Below are 20,386 nucleotides of genomic sequence, written 5' to 3'. Positions count from 1 at the left end.
ACACACACACACACACACACACACACACACACACACACACACACACACACACACACACACACACACACACACACACACACACACACACACACACACACACACACACACACACACACACACACACACACACACACACACACACACACACACACACACACACACACACACACACGGGGAGGATGAAATGACAACCCTGCTCTGCAGTATAGCAAGGCATCTCAGCTTGAGTAGGTGTTCCTTCTGGCTTAGAGGCTTTGATGTTATTATACCGTAACAGGCAGGCAATATTCAGCTGAAATTCAGTACCTGCTACAGCTGGGCTGGCATAGCAAAGCACAGCGTTTGTAAAACTGTAGGAAATGGGAGATTGGAAGAGTGATAACAGCAATCCTTTATGCTTTTTGTCACATATTTCCTTTGGTCAACAAAAACGCACTGCTAGTATAGGCCCTATACTAAGCTGAAGAATTGTATTTCTGCAGACATGAGAGAACACTGTATAAAATATGTATCTGCAGTCTCCTTAGTGCTTTCCAGTTGGTGGGTGACTTAAAGTGTTTACTCTTCGAAACAGGATTATTGCATCTCATGGCTGCCTAGATTAAGTAGTATGCAATACCTAAGGCTAACGCCGGTCACAAGAATACAGCAGTCCATCATCCAACGCAGTAATTTATCTCATTTATAGGGCAAGAATTTGCAGAAAAATACACTTAACTGATTTATGGGTCACAGAGCTCTGCATAGAAAGGATTAAGCAAACACATTTCGTGTGGTGTAACTTAGTCGTTTATTTTAATTCCACAAATTTTTCAAAAAAATTACAAAATACTCAAATGGAGAGAACACAGGACTCACAATTTTTCTTATTATTTCTACTTTTTGTTTACATTGTGTCATCCCATGGCGACTACTAATATATACAATAAGCTTCAAGATACCAGTATATATATAAATCTTAGCAGTCAGAATTTACATTCTGCTATTGCCGCTTTGAAACAAGAAGCTAAACCATTGACAACACTTAACATCAAAGGTTTTTGGAGACACAAAATAGGGACCAAAAGGCAGGAAAAAAAGGCAAAAGCAAATGAGGAGTACATCAGAAGCGAGAGACAGGGACAGGCAGAAGATGGCGAGATGGAGTGACAGATTTCTCTCAAGGCTTGCAAGACTTATTTTAAGGGGGCATAACTTGGTTTAAGTTGCAAGCATCCAACATGGTCGTCAAATGTTAAAACCTGGTACCCCAAATGGAAGATATGACCACTTTTAGATACATGTAGAGCCTGTGTTTTAGCAGGTACAAAAAAAGAACATTTAGCCACAGTTTTCTCAGTATCCACGAAAAGTTAGGTCTTTAGTGCATGGAACAAAGAGTTCTCATCTCACGGCCACAAGACCAGAGAGAAGTCCAAAAAATGGGCTGACATACGCTGGCATGACAGGTGAACACTACTCGTAACAGTCAGTGGCGCACGCACACACACACACGCGCGCACACACACACACACGCCCACACACACACGCCCACACACACACACACACACACACACACCACCCTGGGAGCCAGGAGGCTATGTATTTCTAAGGAACTGAGGAAGAGGAAAACAATGGGGGGAAACATAACGCACTCCACCACCCTACATTGGCCCCGACACCCCCGCCCTGCGCACCCTCAGCGAGTACGCCCGCCCGCCCTCACGTCATGTCCCCGTCAAACCACCATCTATCCTCTTCTCCACAGTTATTACACGTAGGCAGGTCCCCTGTAGTGTCACAGTGAACATTATTACAGTCGAGTTGGAATGACCTGGCAAAAAACAAACAGAAGATGGAAGGCTAAACCAGGTCAAAGTAAGGGGACGCCAAACCATTGTTCTAGCACTGATTCAGCCATTCACACATTTAAAAAAGTCCCATTTGGCTCCCAATATAGTAGATAATACAATTAATTTCACCAATAAGATTTAAAAGAATGTGAAACCGTTTAGCGGATTTAAGTTGGTTCTGCCAAATTGTAAAGTCCAACAGTTAAATTCACTCTCTGTAAAATTCTAATGAAACTTTTCTTCATTTGCTGACTTAAATACTGATCTTTATGTATAGTGATTCAAAAACCCAATTGATGGAGCTCAACGATTACGCTTTCAGTGCAATACATACATAATATATATATTTTTTCATTTTCCATGGCTCAAGTGTGGTACTACACACTCCACAGAAGTCTCAGTGACTTATTTATTTACCTTTTTCAAGTGTTACAAATCATTACCTCAACGCTGAGTTTAGAACATTTCAACTTTTGGGTGCTCGTCGTAGGCATGTGATGAAGGGGATGTGTATGACAGCTTTATGGGTTAACGGAGACAAAAAAAATATTCTGTGTACACAGCGATGCCAAGAGGAAGTTCACACCTGAACTGCAACACTTTCACAAACTGTTGACTGCTCACTCACATAATGCCATGGTGCTCCCCTCTTAAAACAAGGGATAATGCTTAAAAAATAAACCAAAAACAAATATATTTTGGAGGTTGAAACGACTTGGTTCGGAGTCCACACCTAGTAATAATAATAATTATAATAATAATTATATGTTTATATATACTATTTACAGACTCAAAAACGCCATGCTGCAGCTTCTTTAAAATTATGAAAAAACCTCCAACAACGTATTAAAATAAATGTTGAATTTAAGATAGCACTTGTAATTTTTCCTTTAAAAACGGCCCAACCGGTCTTTTTCGTTGTCGTTTCGATAAGCACAGTGTCTTGTTCTAGCACCTACAAAAAAACGTCAGGGAAGCTTGACATGCAGGAGTCTTGAGGACGTTGTCACTACTGGCTATAATACCAAAGAAAGTCAATGTCTTCAAAAATAATAATTATTATTATAATAAAAAGAAGTCCATGATAGGAACAAAACAAAACAAAACAAAAAAAAAATGCGACAGAAGAATTCGTGACGTCCTTTTCGGTTCGGCAAAACTGAAATTGTTCTGAGGACCTTCCGAGTGCCTCTGCAAAAGACCGTCTTTGTAACAACTTCCTGTGCACCTGTGTAGCTCCGCCTCCCCTCGGCTGGTTACAACTGCTTGTCGCTCTCCTTCTTCAGCCGGCTGGAAAAAAAACCAAAATGTTGGCATCAATATCAGAAACTTCATGTTAACATGACAGTATAACGGTGTAATCACAGAGTAGAGACATTGGCCGTTTGTTTTTAGGATGGTCGTTTTTTAGGGATGCACAGATGTGTCATACATATCGGTATCTTTAGGATGGTCGTTTTTTAGGGATGCACAGATGTGTCATACATATCGGTATCTTTAGGATGGTCGTTTTTTAGGGATGCACAGATGTGTCATACATATCGGTATCTTTAGGATGGTCGTTTTTTAGGGATGCACAGATGTGTCATACATATCGGTATCGTCCGATATTGGTATCGGCAAATAAATCAACCGATGGCAGTAGACGATATTTATCTGTCGTTGATAAGCATACATTTTGCATTGGCTATGTCTGTGTGTTAGTTACAGTATCTGCAGCCACCAAGCTGTAGATTCTGAACATTTATTTCTTGGATTGAAGATGTATTTGTTTCCCTGGCACAAAAGGGGGGAAATAAAAACAACAAAAACAAAATAAACATATATCGGTATCAGTATCGTCTATCGGCTAAATTGCTATTTTAAACATCGGTATCGGTCAAGAATTTCCATATCCCTATAGTTTAGGCCACCCCACTGTTAAAATATAAATATTATAAATGTTGTCTTTGTTATGGATTTGGTTTCGCTGCTCATTATCTGACCTGTAGTAGTCCTCCTGGCCTTGCAGATGTCCTCCATGCATATGGTGGTGTCCATGGAGCCACTGCTGTTCCATCGCTAGCCTCTGTAGCTCAGCTGACTGGGCATGCATGGCCTGGAGTTGGTGGGCTGCCGACATTGGCTGAAGACCTGCTGGTAGGTCCCGTGGGTATGGAGTACCTGGAAAGTACACGCGTACACAAATAATTTAGTCATGGAATAGCATAGCTAATTATATCCAAATAAATTGGGACTGGTTTGATATTACTGTTTGGAGGGCCTACCGAAGACAGGGTGGCGTAGCATCTCGTGTTCGTGCTGCGCCTGCCCGAGCAGCGCGTTGGGGATGCCACCATGTGGGTAGGGGAATCGGGCCAAGTGAGGTCCACCCCCCAGCTGGTCTAGCGGGTGGGCCCCGGAACCTGGGGGACATACAAGACATTCACCGCCTACTGGGGGTTAGTATTTTAAGGTCAGGGCAAACATGAATACATATTACAGAGAGACACAGACAACAAGTTTAAATATACATTTTGTTCCCATTAAATTTGTTGCAAAGATAATTACATCTGTTACAAACAAGATGAATATTTCAAAGCCTTCACTGAAGTACTGATAACAAGTGTGGGTGCATAATGAGCAGGGATTCGTCTCACCTTGGTGTAGAGGGTCTTGCTGGTGCAGATGTAGGTGTGAGTGGATATGCGAGTGCTGGTGGTGATGTGGCGTGACGTTGAACATCTGTAGGCGGGCGATGGGGTCGTTGGCCACTTGGGCCATCCTCTCGGCGTGGAGCCTCTCGGCAGCCAGCCTTTCTGGGTAGCTCATCTCCGCCCGCAGCTGGGGCCCTAGACCGAGCCGCTCACGCTCCAGAGGGTTCAGGCCCGGGTGGAAAGAGGCGAAGGGGTGCGGGCCAGCCATAGGTGGCAACGAGATGGCTCCGTGCCGGGCAAAGTGCTCCATGGGGTTTGTGGAAGGGTGCATGCCGTCCATCTCTGGAGGCTTGACTTCGAAGCCCGGTTTCATCCGCTCTCGCAGTTCCCTCTCCCGCATCTCCCTCTCGCGCATCTCCCTCTCCCGAAGTTCACGCTCACGCATGCCCGGGTCTGCGTTGTACAGTCCCGGCATGTGGTAAGCCAGCAATGGGTCCCCAGGGTTGAGCGAGACAAAGAACGGATGGTTGCGATTTGACGGGGACATGACGTGAGGGCGGGCATACTCGCTGAGGGTGCGCAGGGCGGGGGTGTCGGGGCCAATGTAGGGTGGCACGGCAGCGATGGTGGTCTGTGGGCCGTCGTATTGTGCGCGCATGTGAGCCCCCATCATCTGGGCGTCGGCCATTCTGCCCTCGTGGGATGAACTGGCTTTCTGTGTTGGGGAAGATATAGCATATTAAAGCTGCACTATGCATATTAAAGCTGCACTATGCATATTAAAGCTGCACTATGTAACTTTCCTGTTCTCCTGCGCAAGTGCTGACATTTTTTACCATTGAGCTAATAGTCTGCCAGCTTGCTCTATTGTGTCATTTTCCATGGCTCAAGTGTGGTACTACACATTCCACAGAAGTCTCAGTGACTTATTTATTATTAGAGATGTCCCGATACTGTATCGGTATCGGGAAAAGTATCGGATCGGCCCTAATTTGTCATATCGGGTCATATCGGTATCGGTGAATATGCCAGTCTAACCACCGATCCGACACAGGGGTAAGGGGTTGACACTATGGCAGGTAAATAAAATGTGGAGTTTGCTTTGGAGTTGCCCAAACTGCAAGTGCACATTTGAGTGAGGAGTCTGCTATAAACACAACACGAGATATATAGCTAGATAGCTATAAACACAACATGAGATCACGACACTGGTATCGGTATTCGGTATCGTATCGGCTAACACAGAAATTGAGGTATCGGGATCGGGTCGGAAGTGAAAAAAATCGGGACATCCCTATTTATTATATTCACAAAAATACACATAATAGAGTTTAAAGTATCAATATAATAAGGACATTAATTGATTTAACCCCAACAACTCACCGCAGCTCTCTCCAGTTCCTTTTCCCGTTCCCGTTCTCTTTCTCGCTCTTTTTCTCTCTCCCTCTCCTTCTCCTTCTCTTCCCTGGCTTTCTGCTCCACGTCTCTCTTGGCCTTCTCCAGAGCCTCTTCTCGTTTCTTGGCCAGTTTGGACGAGGCCAGCGGAGTGAAGTAGAAGTCTGTCCTGGCACACGAGTTGTAGCCCCGGTCCAGGTGTTTGTAGAACCTACAGTCAGAACGGTTCGACAGACATAAAGCATGTTAGTCATCAGTCTGGTGATCAGCATGTTATAAGACCAATCCTACCCCTCTAAATTAACCCATTTAGACCTGAGGACGCATCTGTGTCATATTATAGCTTTTAACCCATTTTGGGGCGGGAACCCCTTTTGGTGTTTTAACTAAGCATTATGTTATACTTTAGCTATTGAAAAATAGCAGATCTACAAGCTCATAGCGCGCCACCGAGTGGCGTGCTATGAACTTGTAGGTCTGCTATTTTTGAAAAATCGTAAAAATGCGGTACGTTTTTTTTATTTCGACGTCAGGCCTGAATGGGTTAAAGGTCGGCGGCTTGTGGGATGCTTGACAATTCAAAGGGAATTCAAAAGGAAACAAACTCCCTTGATGTTCCATTTTGTTGCTATGACAAATTATGCATGAAGAGCCACATTGCTATTCATTGGCAGCCTGAGAGTCAGTTAGGCATAAGGCAACTCCAGATACTTATGTAGAGATGGCTCGGTTCACTCACATCTTGCTGTAATTAATCTCTCTGCTCTCCACTGTGGATAATTCCAACCCATCAGCCACTTACAGCCCAAGGCTAATCGGTGCTTTCAATGCCTGTTTGGCTGCGGAGTCGGACATTCAATTTGCTTCCTACATGAAAGGCTTCCGTTCTAATTTAGATGAGAGTCTGTGTTGTTAATGTGTTGGAAGGCTAATCAGCATGGCCAGACCAGACTGTTTTAAGCACAGCACTCTTTTATTTACATATACTGCAGAGAGTGGAAGTTAGTGCTCAAGCTAGGCATACCGTGCTGATTGGCTGGCGTGGCTGGGAGTGTTGACCACGGTGGGCTCGGGGGAAGGGCTTCTCTGTGGAGGTGGGGGGCTTTCTGGCTCTTCTGTCTCATCCGGAGGCTCTTCTTTGATGTGAACAGGTGGGAGTGAGGGGCCCGGTCCGCAGGAGACTGAGGCCGGGAGTGGCATGGATATGGAGGAGGAGGAGGGAGCCGAGGAGGAGGAGGATGGGGGCTGTAGGCCTTGCATGGAGTTTGACGAAGAATGGGAAGGGCCACTTGGAGGTAGAACAGGGTTGAAGGGATGAGGGGGGAACGGAGGCTGTGGTGGCCCATTGGGGTGTGAGGACACTGAGGATGGAGGTAGAGGGGGAGCTGGGGGAGGCTGATGGCTGGACGATGGGGGGAGGGTTTGGGATTGGGTGAGGACTGGGGGCTGGGCTGGGGGAGGCTGAAGCTGCTGCCCCTGGGGCATGAGCTGAAGTGGAGGTGGGTGCGCCGATGGAGGATGGTGGGTGGATAAGGAGCTGAGAGGCTTGAGGGCAGGTGGTGGAGGGAGGTTGGAAGGCATCTGAGGAAACGGAGGTGCCGATAGGTGTGGAGGGTGTTTGTGGGACTGTGGATTGGGCATCTGTGGGATGGGCGTGGTGGGTGGGGGCTTGATGTGAGGCATGGACATAGGGGCGGGAGGCAGGGGCTGCTCCCTTGGAGGTTGACCTGTACTCTGGGAAGATGACTGGGACTGTGAGGGAGGAGTGTGTGGCCTTGGCTGTGGTTGGCATGGGATTGATGGAGGCGGGACCTGAGACGGCCCCATAGGGAAGCCCTGAGGAGGCATGGAGTGAGGGTGAGGGTGAGGCATGTGTGAGGGGCCTGCCTGCAGCGGATGGGGCATGGGAGGCATGATGGGAGGCATGGGGCCGTGATGTGAGCCTGGTAATGATTGTTGCGGACCTTGAGGCCCAAGAGGCGGCGGAGCCTGAGTGAGAGGTGAATGTGGTGAGGGTAGCCGTTGAGGGTGGTGGGACGCCCCTGACTGGATGAGAGACAGCGGGCTGCCCTGGGGCAGCGGCTGGGGAGGTAGAGAGACAGGGGCCGCTGTCGGGGAAACCTGCGGGGGCAGCAAAGGTGCCGAGGACGTGGGCGGGGTTGGGGCCGTGGAGGACGCAGAGGTCCCCGGCTGACACTGGATGACGGGGGGATGCTGTCCCTGCAACAGCTGTTGCTGCTGGGCAGACGAGTCAGAGTCACTCTCGTTGTCGCGGGGGCTGGGGATGCTGGGAGAGGAGCTACGGTTGTCCTGGTCAATGTCCTTGGGGTCGCTGCTCAGCTCCTCATTGATGCTGCGCCCATCAGAGCTCTCGCCCTCGCCCTCACCCTCGCATTCTGACGGCGAGTCCGGCCGGTCGGTCCGGTTGAGTTCCTGGTGGACGGCGGAGACAGAAGGGCAAGTGTTTTACTAACTGGATTCCTATGGATACTTATAGAAACATGATGGATTCCTATGGAAACATGCACACAGAAACATAAGTCCATGATCTCACCTGCTGTGTCTTGGACTTTTTGGCATTAGCCCTTTCGGGCTCTTCTGTGTCCGATGCACCTTTCTCTCGTTGGCGTTTGGCATTCTTCATAGGTGAGGGAGCCTCTTCCTTAATTTTCTGCATGAAAAGAAGAGATGGAAGAGACATTATAGAATAGTGTAGAAACTTCACATGACTCGTTTCAAATAGTTTGTAGTCATAAAACCCGGAAGTGAGATTGAAATGGGTTCCCTCGCCACATTGTCCAATGATCTTTTCATGAAGAAATGTATGTGTTGAATTGTGGAGATGATCTTGTTGAACAAAATGTGCTATTATAATGAGCCTATATTTGCTGAAGAGCTTATTTTCTTAATTGACAAAAACATTCTATACCGGAAAACTGCAGTGGGAACCTTATGGACGTTCTGTGCTGGCCTACAAAAAGACATAATCTATGTAAAGCGCCTTGGATAAAGGCGCTATATAAATGCACCATTTACCATTTACCATTTACATAATAGTTCTTTAATGATGCCCAAGAGGCAGCCGCCCCGGGCCATGTGTTACCTTTGCAGGTTTCTTCATGGAGTCAGTCTTGCTGTCGGTGCTGTCTGTGCTTGCTGCGCTGGGCGAGGTGCGTCCACTCAGTCCACTGGAGCGCAGATCCTCGTTGGTGGGTGAGCCAGCTCTGCCATCAGGACTGGCCGTCTGCTTCTTACGACCACTACGTAGCGTTGACATCTGCAACGGCAAGCGAGGATCAACATAGATGGGTCGGTCAGTCAGAACAACAAGTGTTTCACCCATTTTGTGCTTGTGAGAAGAATAGAGATAGAAATGATGTACAGGATGCTACTAGGTCCCACCCCCCAGGTCAATTTCTAGAATCGAAATTGTTTGCGTCAAAAATAAAGATGATAGAAATAAGAACTATATTTTCCCCTATAAATGATGCATGCCTGTTTTGTACCCTGTCTCTAGGGAAAGGTAAAACAGAAGGGAGGGATGAAAATGCGAGGAGCGCCAAGTGTGAAAACGCACCGAGCCTCGGTTTCGTCGGGTCCTCATGCTATGCTTCCCGCTGAGTCCATCCTCTTCCTCTTTGACAGGTTTGAACATAAATGGCGGCGGGTCCACGGGCTTCTCGATGGGGGGCAGCTCACCGTACTTCTTGAAATGGATGCGACAGTCTGTGCACAGCAAGATGTTCTCCCGGCCCCCGTGGTGCCAGTCCTTGGAGGCTGAGGAAAGGGGACGGAAGAGCTAATGGTGAGATACCAGTGGAGGAGTGCAAAGCAATAGATGTGACAACGTTTTTTTCCACAGTCATGTATTACTGAATCTGACATCAGATACCATGTGTGGTTATTCAGATTTGTAGAATGCTGACAGTGAATATAACAATATTGTTTCAATAGGGAATAAAGTTCAACTATAAAAGGTGCAATTTGTGGAAATTGCAAGTTTTGGTTGATTTGATCACACCCATGCCACTGGGAGACATTGTGTTAACCCATTTTGGGCGGGAACCCCTTTTGGTGTTAGCATTGTTATGCTTTAGCTATTGAAAAATTGCAGATCTACAAGCTCATAGCGCGCCACCGAGTGGCGCGCTACGAGCTTGTAGGTCTGCTATTTTTGAAAAATCGAAGAACGACTGACATAGAAACATAGCTTTTTCAGAAAACTGTCAGGATGTAGAAGACATTTTTAGAATCTGATGTCAGGTCAAAATGGGTTAAGAGGCCAAACAACATGCGATTCAAATTTGGTACTGATTGGATCCTGTGTTCATCATGATATATAGAGACACACGGGGACTACAAATTTCACTCCCCCAAATGAGACAGCAGCCCCATTTCTGGTCCGTTTCAACGGTGTACTGCAGTTGCCAATGCAATCCCTATGAGAGGCATCATAAAATACCCTAATTTCACTGGTTCATTACTGAGGCTGTAGCGATTTTTTTTGTGTTCCAATAAAGTGTCCCATATATTTGATTTGTCCTTTTCAATGTCACATACCTGTCATCTCAATATACAACCCACAATGTACTATAATATACTCCATCAGTTTGTGAAAAGTGCTAGCATTGTAAATCTCAAGTCAAAGTGGTCGCACGGTATATACGTCACGGTTGCATCCCTTGAGGTTTTCAATACCCAGATATATTTGTTGTATTTCGTTTTATATGCTATGTATTTGGGGAAAATTATCCAAACAGGCTTGCAAGACTAATTATTAATATCTGGAGAATTCACTAGGTAGTTGAAAATGTCATGATATGTCACTCCTCCATTTAGCTGGGTTATTTTCCCAACTATTCAGCCAAGTTAATTTTATACAACAAGTTGACAACGGTAAAACACACCGTCGGAGCTCCGATGTAGGTTGAACATAATTAGTAAGCCTGTGACATGTTCAAAATATAGACATGAATGAACAAAGTCAGTCGGGATCGGGATGTATTATTGAGAATTCCACTCTTCAAAGTCGGCGCTCGTTGCCTCGTAAAGGCAGTGACGTCCTTAAAAGCGGCAGGTTCTCTGTCTGCCGTCTCCCCTCTGCTCCGTTAACATTATAGGTAACTCATTCAAGTGGTAAATTAAACGTGAAATAGATCCTCTATTGAGAAAACAACAATATATGTTGACAAAGACACTTCATACATTTGGAAACATATTTTTATTCAAATCAATATAGTCTTCAGTTCATTTGGTATTATTTTAAAAGTAGGCTAACTACAGTTGAATTTCAATGGACTTCTATGGGCTGGCCTGCAGTACACGGTTCTAACGGACCAGAAGTGGGGCCGCTGTCTCATTTGGGGGCGTGAAATTTGTAGTCCCCGTGTCTCTATGGCATGGCAAGAGATAGGCCCCTCCCAATCATTTTTCAAGTCACATTTGTTGTCGCGTCAGCCCTGAGATGATGTGTAAATAATTCGGAGGGGATTGAAACATTTACATTTACGGTTACAGTTACATTTTAAGTTGAATTGCTGCGTTGATTCCAGGAGCAAAAAGTGTGTTTCGAATACAATTCAAAATGGCAAAACAATTACTTAAACGGAAATGGCTGTGGCCTATAGAGGGAGTCGTGTCATGATCCAAGGAATCCAGGGGGAAATACATTTAGATTCTACAACCTACAGTGAAAAGTTGTCTATTATTATAGCGCCACCATGAGGCCGATTGGTGTAAGTATTGTTTTTCCTGCGTAGTCCTCTGGACTGTGAACCTCTCTACCAAGTGTGGTAAGTAACTGTAGCCCTTACAGTTTCAGAGAGAAAAATACTTAAATTGGAGTTCCCAATCAACCACAGTTCACGCCCTACCTAATCGAAGGCACCTTTTTGCCCTGCATGATTGGTGACATCCCAATATGTGTACTATGAACTATAGGCAAGCACACTAACAATTCTTTCTAGTTACAATGTATTATTAACCAGATTTATAGATTACAATTTTTTTTTTTTACACATTTTAAGTTCTCACACCAACAGCAATATTGTTGCAATCGGGAATAAAGTACATTTATCTTTGTCCATTTGTGGAATAGGTAGAAAGGTTTGAGACTATTTCTTCAATTGGAAATAAAGCACATTTGACTAGATTAGAGTTCAAATAATAGGACGTTTCCACACCCTTATCAAAAGCACAGTGAACATGCTTGTGCTACTTTGAACCTCAAACAGATGTTTATTGAGAGTACAGTAAAACAGCAGGTACTCTATCTCTATCCTTACACCCTGCATACTGTAATCATTCATTATCACCATATCCTCAGGTATCAAACCCAAGAGCAGAAAGTTAGTACGGCATAGCCCTGGTTATTAGCCACCCTCGACTTGGTGGCAATCATGTTAAGCATCGTCTGATAGGAGAGTGGGGTTTGGCATTTGGAGGCAGCTGCGTTTGAGAGAAGGGAAGGATAATGAGGTGGAGAGAGTGAACGAGCTGTGGGCTCATGTCTGATTTGATCAAATTAGTCCAGACATCGTCTGATGCCCATCTGTCAGATAGCTCTGTGGGACGCTGGTCTCAAACTGATCCCCATCACAACACGAGTAGACATGCAGGTCTGTGTGATACTACCCTGCATGTGTTTAAAACTTATTTCAGCGAGAATATTTCTTAAATGTGTCCGCTTTATTAGATACTAGTGAGAATAAACAGGGTGTTATTGTGTTCAGAACCATTCAAAGACACTATATTATGTAAACCTTGGTAACACACTGAGGGACAGACCATCATTTTCATTAGATTATAGGATAGTGCGATCGACACATTAACTGGTTGAGAGCCCCCATGATGACCCAAAAACCTAGTTAAATGTTTGTGTCAGAAAGGAATGTATTTTCTCTTACTGGTTGTGAAACAGTGGCGGCAGGCGTAGCCCTTCAGCTCCTGCTCGCTGTCTTCGCTGTCAAAATCATCTTCACTGGCCGAACTGAGGTCCACTGGAAGAGCACAGCAAAGGAAAATGCACATTTAAACACACATAAAAAACACAGATTTAACCCATTTTGGGCGGGAACCCCATTTGGTGTTACATACATTGTTATAATTTAGCTATTGAAAAATAGCAGATCTACAAGCTCATAGCGCGCCACCGAGTGGCACGCTACGAGCTTGTAGGTCTGCTATTTTTGAAAAATCGTGAAAATATTTATTTCAGAAAACTGGAGGATTTAGAAGATTGTTTTTAAATTTTGAGGTCAGGCCTGAATGGGTTAAGATCACGACCCTACTCTGACCCATCGAACACGGGGTGTGGCGTTTGGTGTACACGTGTGGCGTTTGGTGTACACGTACAGAACTCGCTGGACGGCGGCCGCGACGGAGTGTTGACAGGAGTGGTGGCGGTTCGTGTCTTGATGCGGCGGAAGACGGGCTGCCGGCGGTGTCGGCGGTGAGCTCGCGAGCTGGCGGCCTCTGGGGTCTTCTTCCAATAATAGTAGAAGGTTATTAGCTCCCCCTGCAGCAACAACAACAACAACAAGAGTAGATGTTAAGGAAACTGGCAATAGATAACAGCATGGGCAGTAGAAAAATTAACTAGGTTGTAAAAATTAGGGGTAAGCAAAAATAAATCGATTCGTTCAAGTTCAAAATCAATTTCAGGAAGACTGTCTGACATTATATGGCTGCATTGAAGTGTATGATTCAACTTTTTTAAAGGTTTATATTGTTTATAATTGTTATAAAATGTTGTAGCATATAAAATTGAAAAAATACAACATAACCATGAAGACGATGGAAATTATGTGATCAAAGGGTTAAAAAAAAGATGCATAACATTTTCAATAGTGGCAGTAGAAGTATCTCAAAAGAAAAAGAGTCACAGTGTGTCAATCCATGCCAGGTTTTATAGCTGGCCGGGTGTGTTTGTGCTATGGCTGTGTCTGTCCCAGGATTAGGCTAGGAGGCTCACTGAATGCAGGGGTATTAGGATCAGTGCATTGGTGGCTGCCTGGGTGGCAGGCGGCTGAATAGGAACAAAAGAACATGTCGGGGAGAGCTTTGGCGCTACAAATAGGGAGTGAAATGGCTCCTCGCCCCTTCACTGGAAGAGTCAATTGAACTTTAATCAAACATTCGGAGGGGTGCGCTTGCCAGCGAGCCAGGCGGATAAATCCAGTGCACAAAAGGCCGCCAGGAAATCAATATCCAACTGAAACATTAACACATGCAATCATGGATCAGAAAGCACTTTGCTGAGGCAGCCTGCGCAAATTAACAGCCGCTTTCCGGCCACACTCAAAATAATACACAAGCCTTGAAAATTGGCGACGGGAGTCGGGGCAATTATCTAGTTTCCTGTGGGGCTTGCTTTGCTTTCTCTCCCCACACCATGAACTCTCATTTGTTAGTGGTCGTCCAACAGATCTATAATGAATTCATGGAGGGGTTAGTGTGATTGTTAGATGAGCTGTAAGTCACCTGTAATCTTTAACCCATTTTGGGCGGGAACCCCCTTTGGCGTTTTAAACATTATGTTATAATTTAGCTATTGAAAAATAGCAGATCTACAAGCTCATAGCGCGCCACCGAGTGGCGCGCTACGAGCTTGTAGGTCTGCTATTTTTGAAAAATCGTGAAAATATTTATTTCAGAAAACTGGAGGATTTAGAAGATTTTTTATTTATTTTGAGGTCAGGCCTAAATGGGTTAAGGCCCAGAGGACACTCATCTACTATCTAAGGTCTGTTAAACTGCTGCTCTCTGGGTTTAATGGCTATGGATTGGTTCCCTTCCCTGTGCTTTGGCTGGGCAACCCGACATAAATTAGTACATACATTGGTCTCTACAACATGTTAACGGCTTTGCAGAAAATGGCTTAACATATTTGTAGTGGAAGATTATCCAACAGCATCAGCTTTGATGAAATGGTGGACTCCTTAAAGTGGCTATAAAAAGGTTACTTGCAAGGAAAAGGTATCCTATAAGCGTATAGACATAAATAAATAAATAATACCCACACTTCAATAATGTTTGCATTAATAACATTGTAAATAATCACACACACACACACACACACACACACACACACACACACACACACACACACACACACACACACACACACACACACACACACACACACACACACACACACACACACACACACACACACACACACACACACACACACACACACACACACACACACACACACACACACACACACACACACGTCTTTATCTGGACAAATAACACCATTTCAGGCTAGTTGGCCCTGCCATGTTTGCTGTGAGAAAACACTGGCCGGTGGTCACGTGGTTGTTCATTTTATCTACCAGCCTTGTAAATATCTGATCAGGTGCAAGATAAGTTCTTTCTCAGTGACTGCTTTGATTGGCAGAAAGAGCTCAACTCCATTGGCTTAGGCCAGTTTAATAAGATCCCCCTTCATGTAGCTCTCAGGGGATATTCATATCCACCATTGGCTGTAGGACTCCCATGTTATCAACCAGAGCAGTGCTGGGAACATTTACTGAGGGCGTTGGACCTCGATGAAACCTTCTCAAATAGCAGGTAAATTAAGGTGCTGTGCTTTCGCAAAGCCATTGCTTCAGCATAAAGCTATAGCCCAAACCCCCCCAGTGCTGCTTAGCTCTCAGAGAACCAAGGACATCTGGAATAGTGGGATGGAATCCACATGCCTTGTGAGTGGGAGCTCACAAGAGGAGAACCACTGTTACACAGTGGACAACTAAGATCTACTTATTTACGTTTGGGTGTCACGCACTCAAAAGAGCAGATATACAAGCCACAACACAACAAGCTGGGGAGCGCTGAAGCAAGTTGTGACCTTGCAGATCTGCTATTGTTGGCACAACTCCAGTGCGCAACCAAATATACAGTAAATGTGCTTAACATAATAAAAGGTCAGTTGGATGATGCGTTTCCATTAGTGGAACTAGGTTTCCAACTTTCCACCAACTGGCAAAATATATTTGCAAGTTCCACTTCAAATGACATTCACACAGAGAAAACACGGTAACATTTCAACCAACAGCTACAGCACTTAGGATTCATTACGATTCATTAAAAGTCAAAATGTGTTTGTGCATCCATGTCAGAGCAGGTAGAGAACATCACATTTATTATTTTATCTTCTCCAGCTTGGCGGGCCAGCCAGTCTGCCTGCCTGCCTGCCTGCCTGCCATCCAGACAGGCGGGCGGGCAGGGCGCAGGTGCTGAGTGAGAGAAGGCAGGCGTCCTGATGTGAAATCTAATTGAAATGTGCAGATCAAAAGTGGCGAGCGGTGCCGAGCGCTGGCTTTGCTCCGTGCTTAATGACTGTTCTCAGCAGTGCCTCTCTGCCTCCCCGTGGCAGGCTGACAACCACACGGCCTCAACAACAGCTTGGCAAGATAACAGGGAAAGGTCACCCTGCCCCTCCATCACTTACACCGTGTCAAGTGCCATTATATTAGGCAGGGACTAATGAAAACATTAACTTGAGCTTTTGAATTGGGAACAGACAGGTGCACCGACGATGAGCTTTGCAAGCGCCATGCGTGAAATACAGTTATGTGAAAAGAGGGAAAACCAAAAGGGAGAAAATACATTTATGGATCCTTACAGCTCAAACTGTATTAACCCATTTTGGGCGGGAACAGCTTTTGGTGTTAGCATTATGTTATGCTTTAGCTATTGAAAAATAGCAGATCTACAAGCTCATAGCGCGCCACCGAGTGGCGCGCTACGAGCTTGTAGGTCTGCTATTTTTGAAAAATCGAAGAACGACTGACATAGAAACATAGCTTTTTCAGAAAACTGTCAGGATGTAGAAGACATTTTTAGAATCTGATCTCAGGTCAAACCGTGTTAAATGAATAGAAATACCAAACATGAGATCTAAAATAGTCACTCACGTAAAGCAAATTTAGTTTCTCTTTCCTTCCTCAGGCCAGCATTTCTACAGGAGCAGCATAAGCTATGATACAAGGATGAGAGGAGTTCTGCTCATTCCTGTGGCTGACGGAGACCTCATGCCGTGAATTAGTGTCACAGAGAGACAGATTGACAGTTTAAATACCTCTACTAACCTGCCTTGTCTGTCAAGTGGGGTTTCCCCTGTACGCCTCATAAGGCGACACCGCCCGGACTCATCTGGTACTTTCAAATGTCACTGAGCCCTTGTCATGCTGGCATGTGCCCCGGGGCAACACTGTCGCTTTCATTACCTCCTATTTTGTTTTCTTTCACTGTGTGAACAAGAATATCTGCTGCAAAACTAAATGTTGCCGTTTGCTCGTCACGGTCATTAAAAATAAAACGTGACTGTAAGGGGTATTGTTCTTCCACGTTATTATTTAGTTACAAACTCGTGTTAATACTTTTCATTAGTTAAATATTTATAAAATCCTCAGACTACCCTATTCATTCAACCATGAGTCCCGATTTTGGGCATCGTATATATTTTTTATCGCTTGGGTTAGGTGAAAGGTTAAAAAAATGTCTAAAAACAGCGAAAATAGCACTTCTACAAATTACAATGCACAGTGTTGTGAGCTTTGAGATCTGTTGTTTTCGCTACCTTTGTGCGACACTCATACGTGGAAATAGAAAAACGGCAATATATTATATTTTTAACCCATTTTGGGCGGGAACCCCTTTTGGTGTTTTAAACATTATGTTATAATTTAGCTATTGAAAAATAGCAGATCTACAAGCTCATAGCGCGCCACCGAGTGGCGCGCTACGAGCTTGTAGGTCTGCTATTTTTGAAAAATCGTGAAAATATTTATTTCAGAAAACTGGAGGATTTAGAAGACATTTTTTAAATTTCGACGTCAGGCCAAAATGGGTTAACCCAGAAACAGTGATTATAATAATGGAGATACAAGGTTTCAGTCTGACAGAGACGACATGCTGTATACATGACATGTAGAGTATCTCTATATAGATACATATAATTCAGCATAGTGAAACGGGGGAGAAAACACATTGCCCTGCCCTCTGCACCACCATTTCCCCAAACCCACTAAATCATTGCAGAGCAGCACAGAGTGTGCTGCTATGGCCCAGAACACGAGATAGAGACAACATAAGCTTGGTATTATAAGGCCTTTTAGAATGCTTCCATCTGCAGCAGCTTTCTGGGCGGTGGATTATCCGACAAGGAAAGGGGCTTAGCTCATATCACGACACTCAGGGCTTCCATTCCAGTTATTGCCACTTGAAATGTTCAGCTGGGTGTGTTTGTGTGCAACTGACAAAGTATACAAGTTGAACTGTGTGGCTGATTTTGTTTCCTTTACATGCATTTTGACCACTGCTGCAAAAAGAAAAAGATCATTACCAATCACCAGACAAAGATAATTTTGTCCCCTGTCTGCTCTTACAAAATAGCTACTACAAGTATACTTCCCAGTGAAACCTTTTCAACAGATTGCAGTCGAATGAAATGAATAATTATCATTGGCTTGGTTAAATGATATTAGATACAGCTAACGTGTGGAGCATTAACTGACATTTATTTGGATAAACAACAATAATGCATGAAAAGGTGTTCCAAGTGCACCGCAGATCCATGTTGGCACAACAATTTAATTAACTTCTCTGTCCATTTCTCCCCAGATTATGCTTTCACTAATTAGCAGTGAGCTTAAATTAAGTGGATAGCCTCCGGATGAATCGTGACAAAGTTAATAAAAAACAGAGAAGCCATAACGTCAACATGCATGTAAAACTTTTATATTTTAATAGTTTCCATATAAATATTACTTTCTTTCTGAGGTACTAATTCACAAATATCATCATTGACTGGGTCTTTTTTAGGCAAATCTTCTCACCCATTTGCTCAATTCACACGTCTTATGTCATCCGACATATTTACCTGCCTCTACATTTGGAAAACCACTATACATACTGTAGACTAGAGTAACATTTAGTGGGGGAGGTCTGATATGCAGGACCCTTTCATTGGACTCGGTGGTCCTGTGTGCTTGGGCAGGGCTGAGGGCTAAACTCATGTATTTACACACTCATCCCCCCCTGAACAGATGGTTTCTGTTTTTCCTGGCAGATTTGTGACAGAGCCACAAAAGGCCTCTGCTCTGACACCAAGCCAAACGGTTAAGGCCGTTACTGGCAAGAGCAAGGAGGAGAAAACAGGGGAGAGTTGAAGGGGTGCGTGTGTGTGCATGTGCACGCACACATGCACGGGAGAGCCAGGACGAGGAATATACTGTAGAGACAACCAAGGATAACAATGGACAATCAACATTGAATTTACCCACAACTCTTGCTAGAGAGAGAGAGAGAGGAGAGAGAGAGAGAGAGAGAGAGAGAGAGAGAGAGAGAGATGAGAGAGAGAGAGAGAGAGAGAGAGAGAGACTGAGAGAGAGAGAGAGATGAGAGAGAGAGGAGAGAGAGAGAGAGAGAGAGAGAGAGAGAGAGAGAGAGAGAGAGAGAGAGAGAGAGAGAGAGAGAGAGAGAGAGGAGAGAGAGAGAGAGAGAGAGAGAGAGAGAGAGAGAGAGAGAGAGAGACACACACACACACACACACACACACACACACAACACACACACACACACACACACACACACACACACACACACACACACACACACACACACACACACACACACACACACACACACACACACACACACACACACACACACACACACACACACACACACACACACACACACACACACACACACACACACACACAACACACAATAATCGTTGGCATCCAGGGAGTGTGTGTGCAAAGTTTGGCATGGATCGGGCCAACGGTGCTGGAGATTAGCTGGTAACGGACGGACGGACACACGCACGCACACACACACGGACGGAGTGCAAAAACATACTCTCTCCCCCATGCCTTCGGCCTGGTGGAGACAATAAGAACCATTCCTATGTTTCTCACCAAACGATCTGGGACGGCAACAGAGAGCAGTGTGATGTGATCTCTGGGTTTTGGTGGCTGATACAGAGTTGTGTAAACATCCATTAGTGCAGCCAGCCTGTTTGCCTCCCTCCCTCCTATGCAGTCTGAGGATAGAGGAGAGTGCTGCCCGGCTCACTTCAGCAAGGTGGAGGGGAATGTTTATGTTCCAGCTAAACCAAGCTGGGGTTTAACGGTGATGTATCTTCCCCTAGACTTGTTTTTTTGTTACTTCTCACTAAGCGTGGCAGTTTGTACAGTGTATACTTTCAGTGAGTGGTACTTGACTTTTGTATCTGCCTAATGCCTGCTGTAACACTAGGGTAATGGTAAATGCTTGCATGACTGAGCATTTATAATGACATATTTGCAATAAGTCAATTTGTACCCATTGCGTTTTACCTTAATTATTTGAATGTATTGTATGATGCAAAACAGAGCTCCAAGCATCTAGAATATTACTTCACTAAACCACTTAGCTTGTTAACAGCTACCACTTGACTTCCTTGCAGAATATCTAATAGTGGGTAATTTCTTATATATAGATATACTATTATGAAAATGTATTGTATAT

General features: G+C 44.7%; 1 protein-coding gene across 6 annotated transcripts in view; it reads right to left on the bottom strand.

Moving 5' to 3' along the window:
- Positions 1-776: 776 nt before the first annotated feature.
- Positions 777-20,386, bottom strand: part of rerea (arginine-glutamic acid dipeptide (RE) repeats a) — a 181,818-nt gene continuing 162,208 nt past the window's right edge. For all 6 annotated transcript variants that reach the window (XM_079496026.1, XM_079496030.1, XM_079496028.1 and 3 more), the window contains 11 exons: positions 13,217-13,379; positions 12,769-12,861; positions 9,441-9,640; positions 8,967-9,140; positions 8,418-8,534; positions 6,888-8,296; positions 5,852-6,074; positions 4,472-5,183; positions 4,100-4,264; positions 3,818-3,995; positions 777-3,122 (listed from right to left, as the gene is read on the bottom strand). In XM_079496026.1, coding sequence (XP_079352152.1) covers positions 3,089-3,122; positions 3,818-3,995; positions 4,100-4,264; positions 4,472-5,183; positions 5,852-6,074; positions 6,888-8,296; positions 8,418-8,534; positions 8,967-9,140; positions 9,441-9,640; positions 12,769-12,861; positions 13,217-13,379 — 3,468 coding nt within the window. In that variant the 3' untranslated portion in view covers positions 777-3,088. The remainder of the gene's footprint in view (positions 3,123-3,817; positions 3,996-4,099; positions 4,265-4,471; positions 5,184-5,851; positions 6,075-6,887; positions 8,297-8,417; positions 8,535-8,966; positions 9,141-9,440; positions 9,641-12,768; positions 12,862-13,216; positions 13,380-20,386) is intronic.

Source organism: Electrona antarctica (genome assembly GCF_951216825.1).
Source record: "Electrona antarctica genome assembly, chromosome: 2".
NCBI lineage: Eukaryota > Metazoa > Chordata > Actinopteri > Myctophiformes > Myctophidae > Electrona > Electrona antarctica.
The sequence above is the reverse complement of the archived record's forward strand: the minus strand, read 5'-3'. Positions and strand labels throughout refer to the sequence as shown.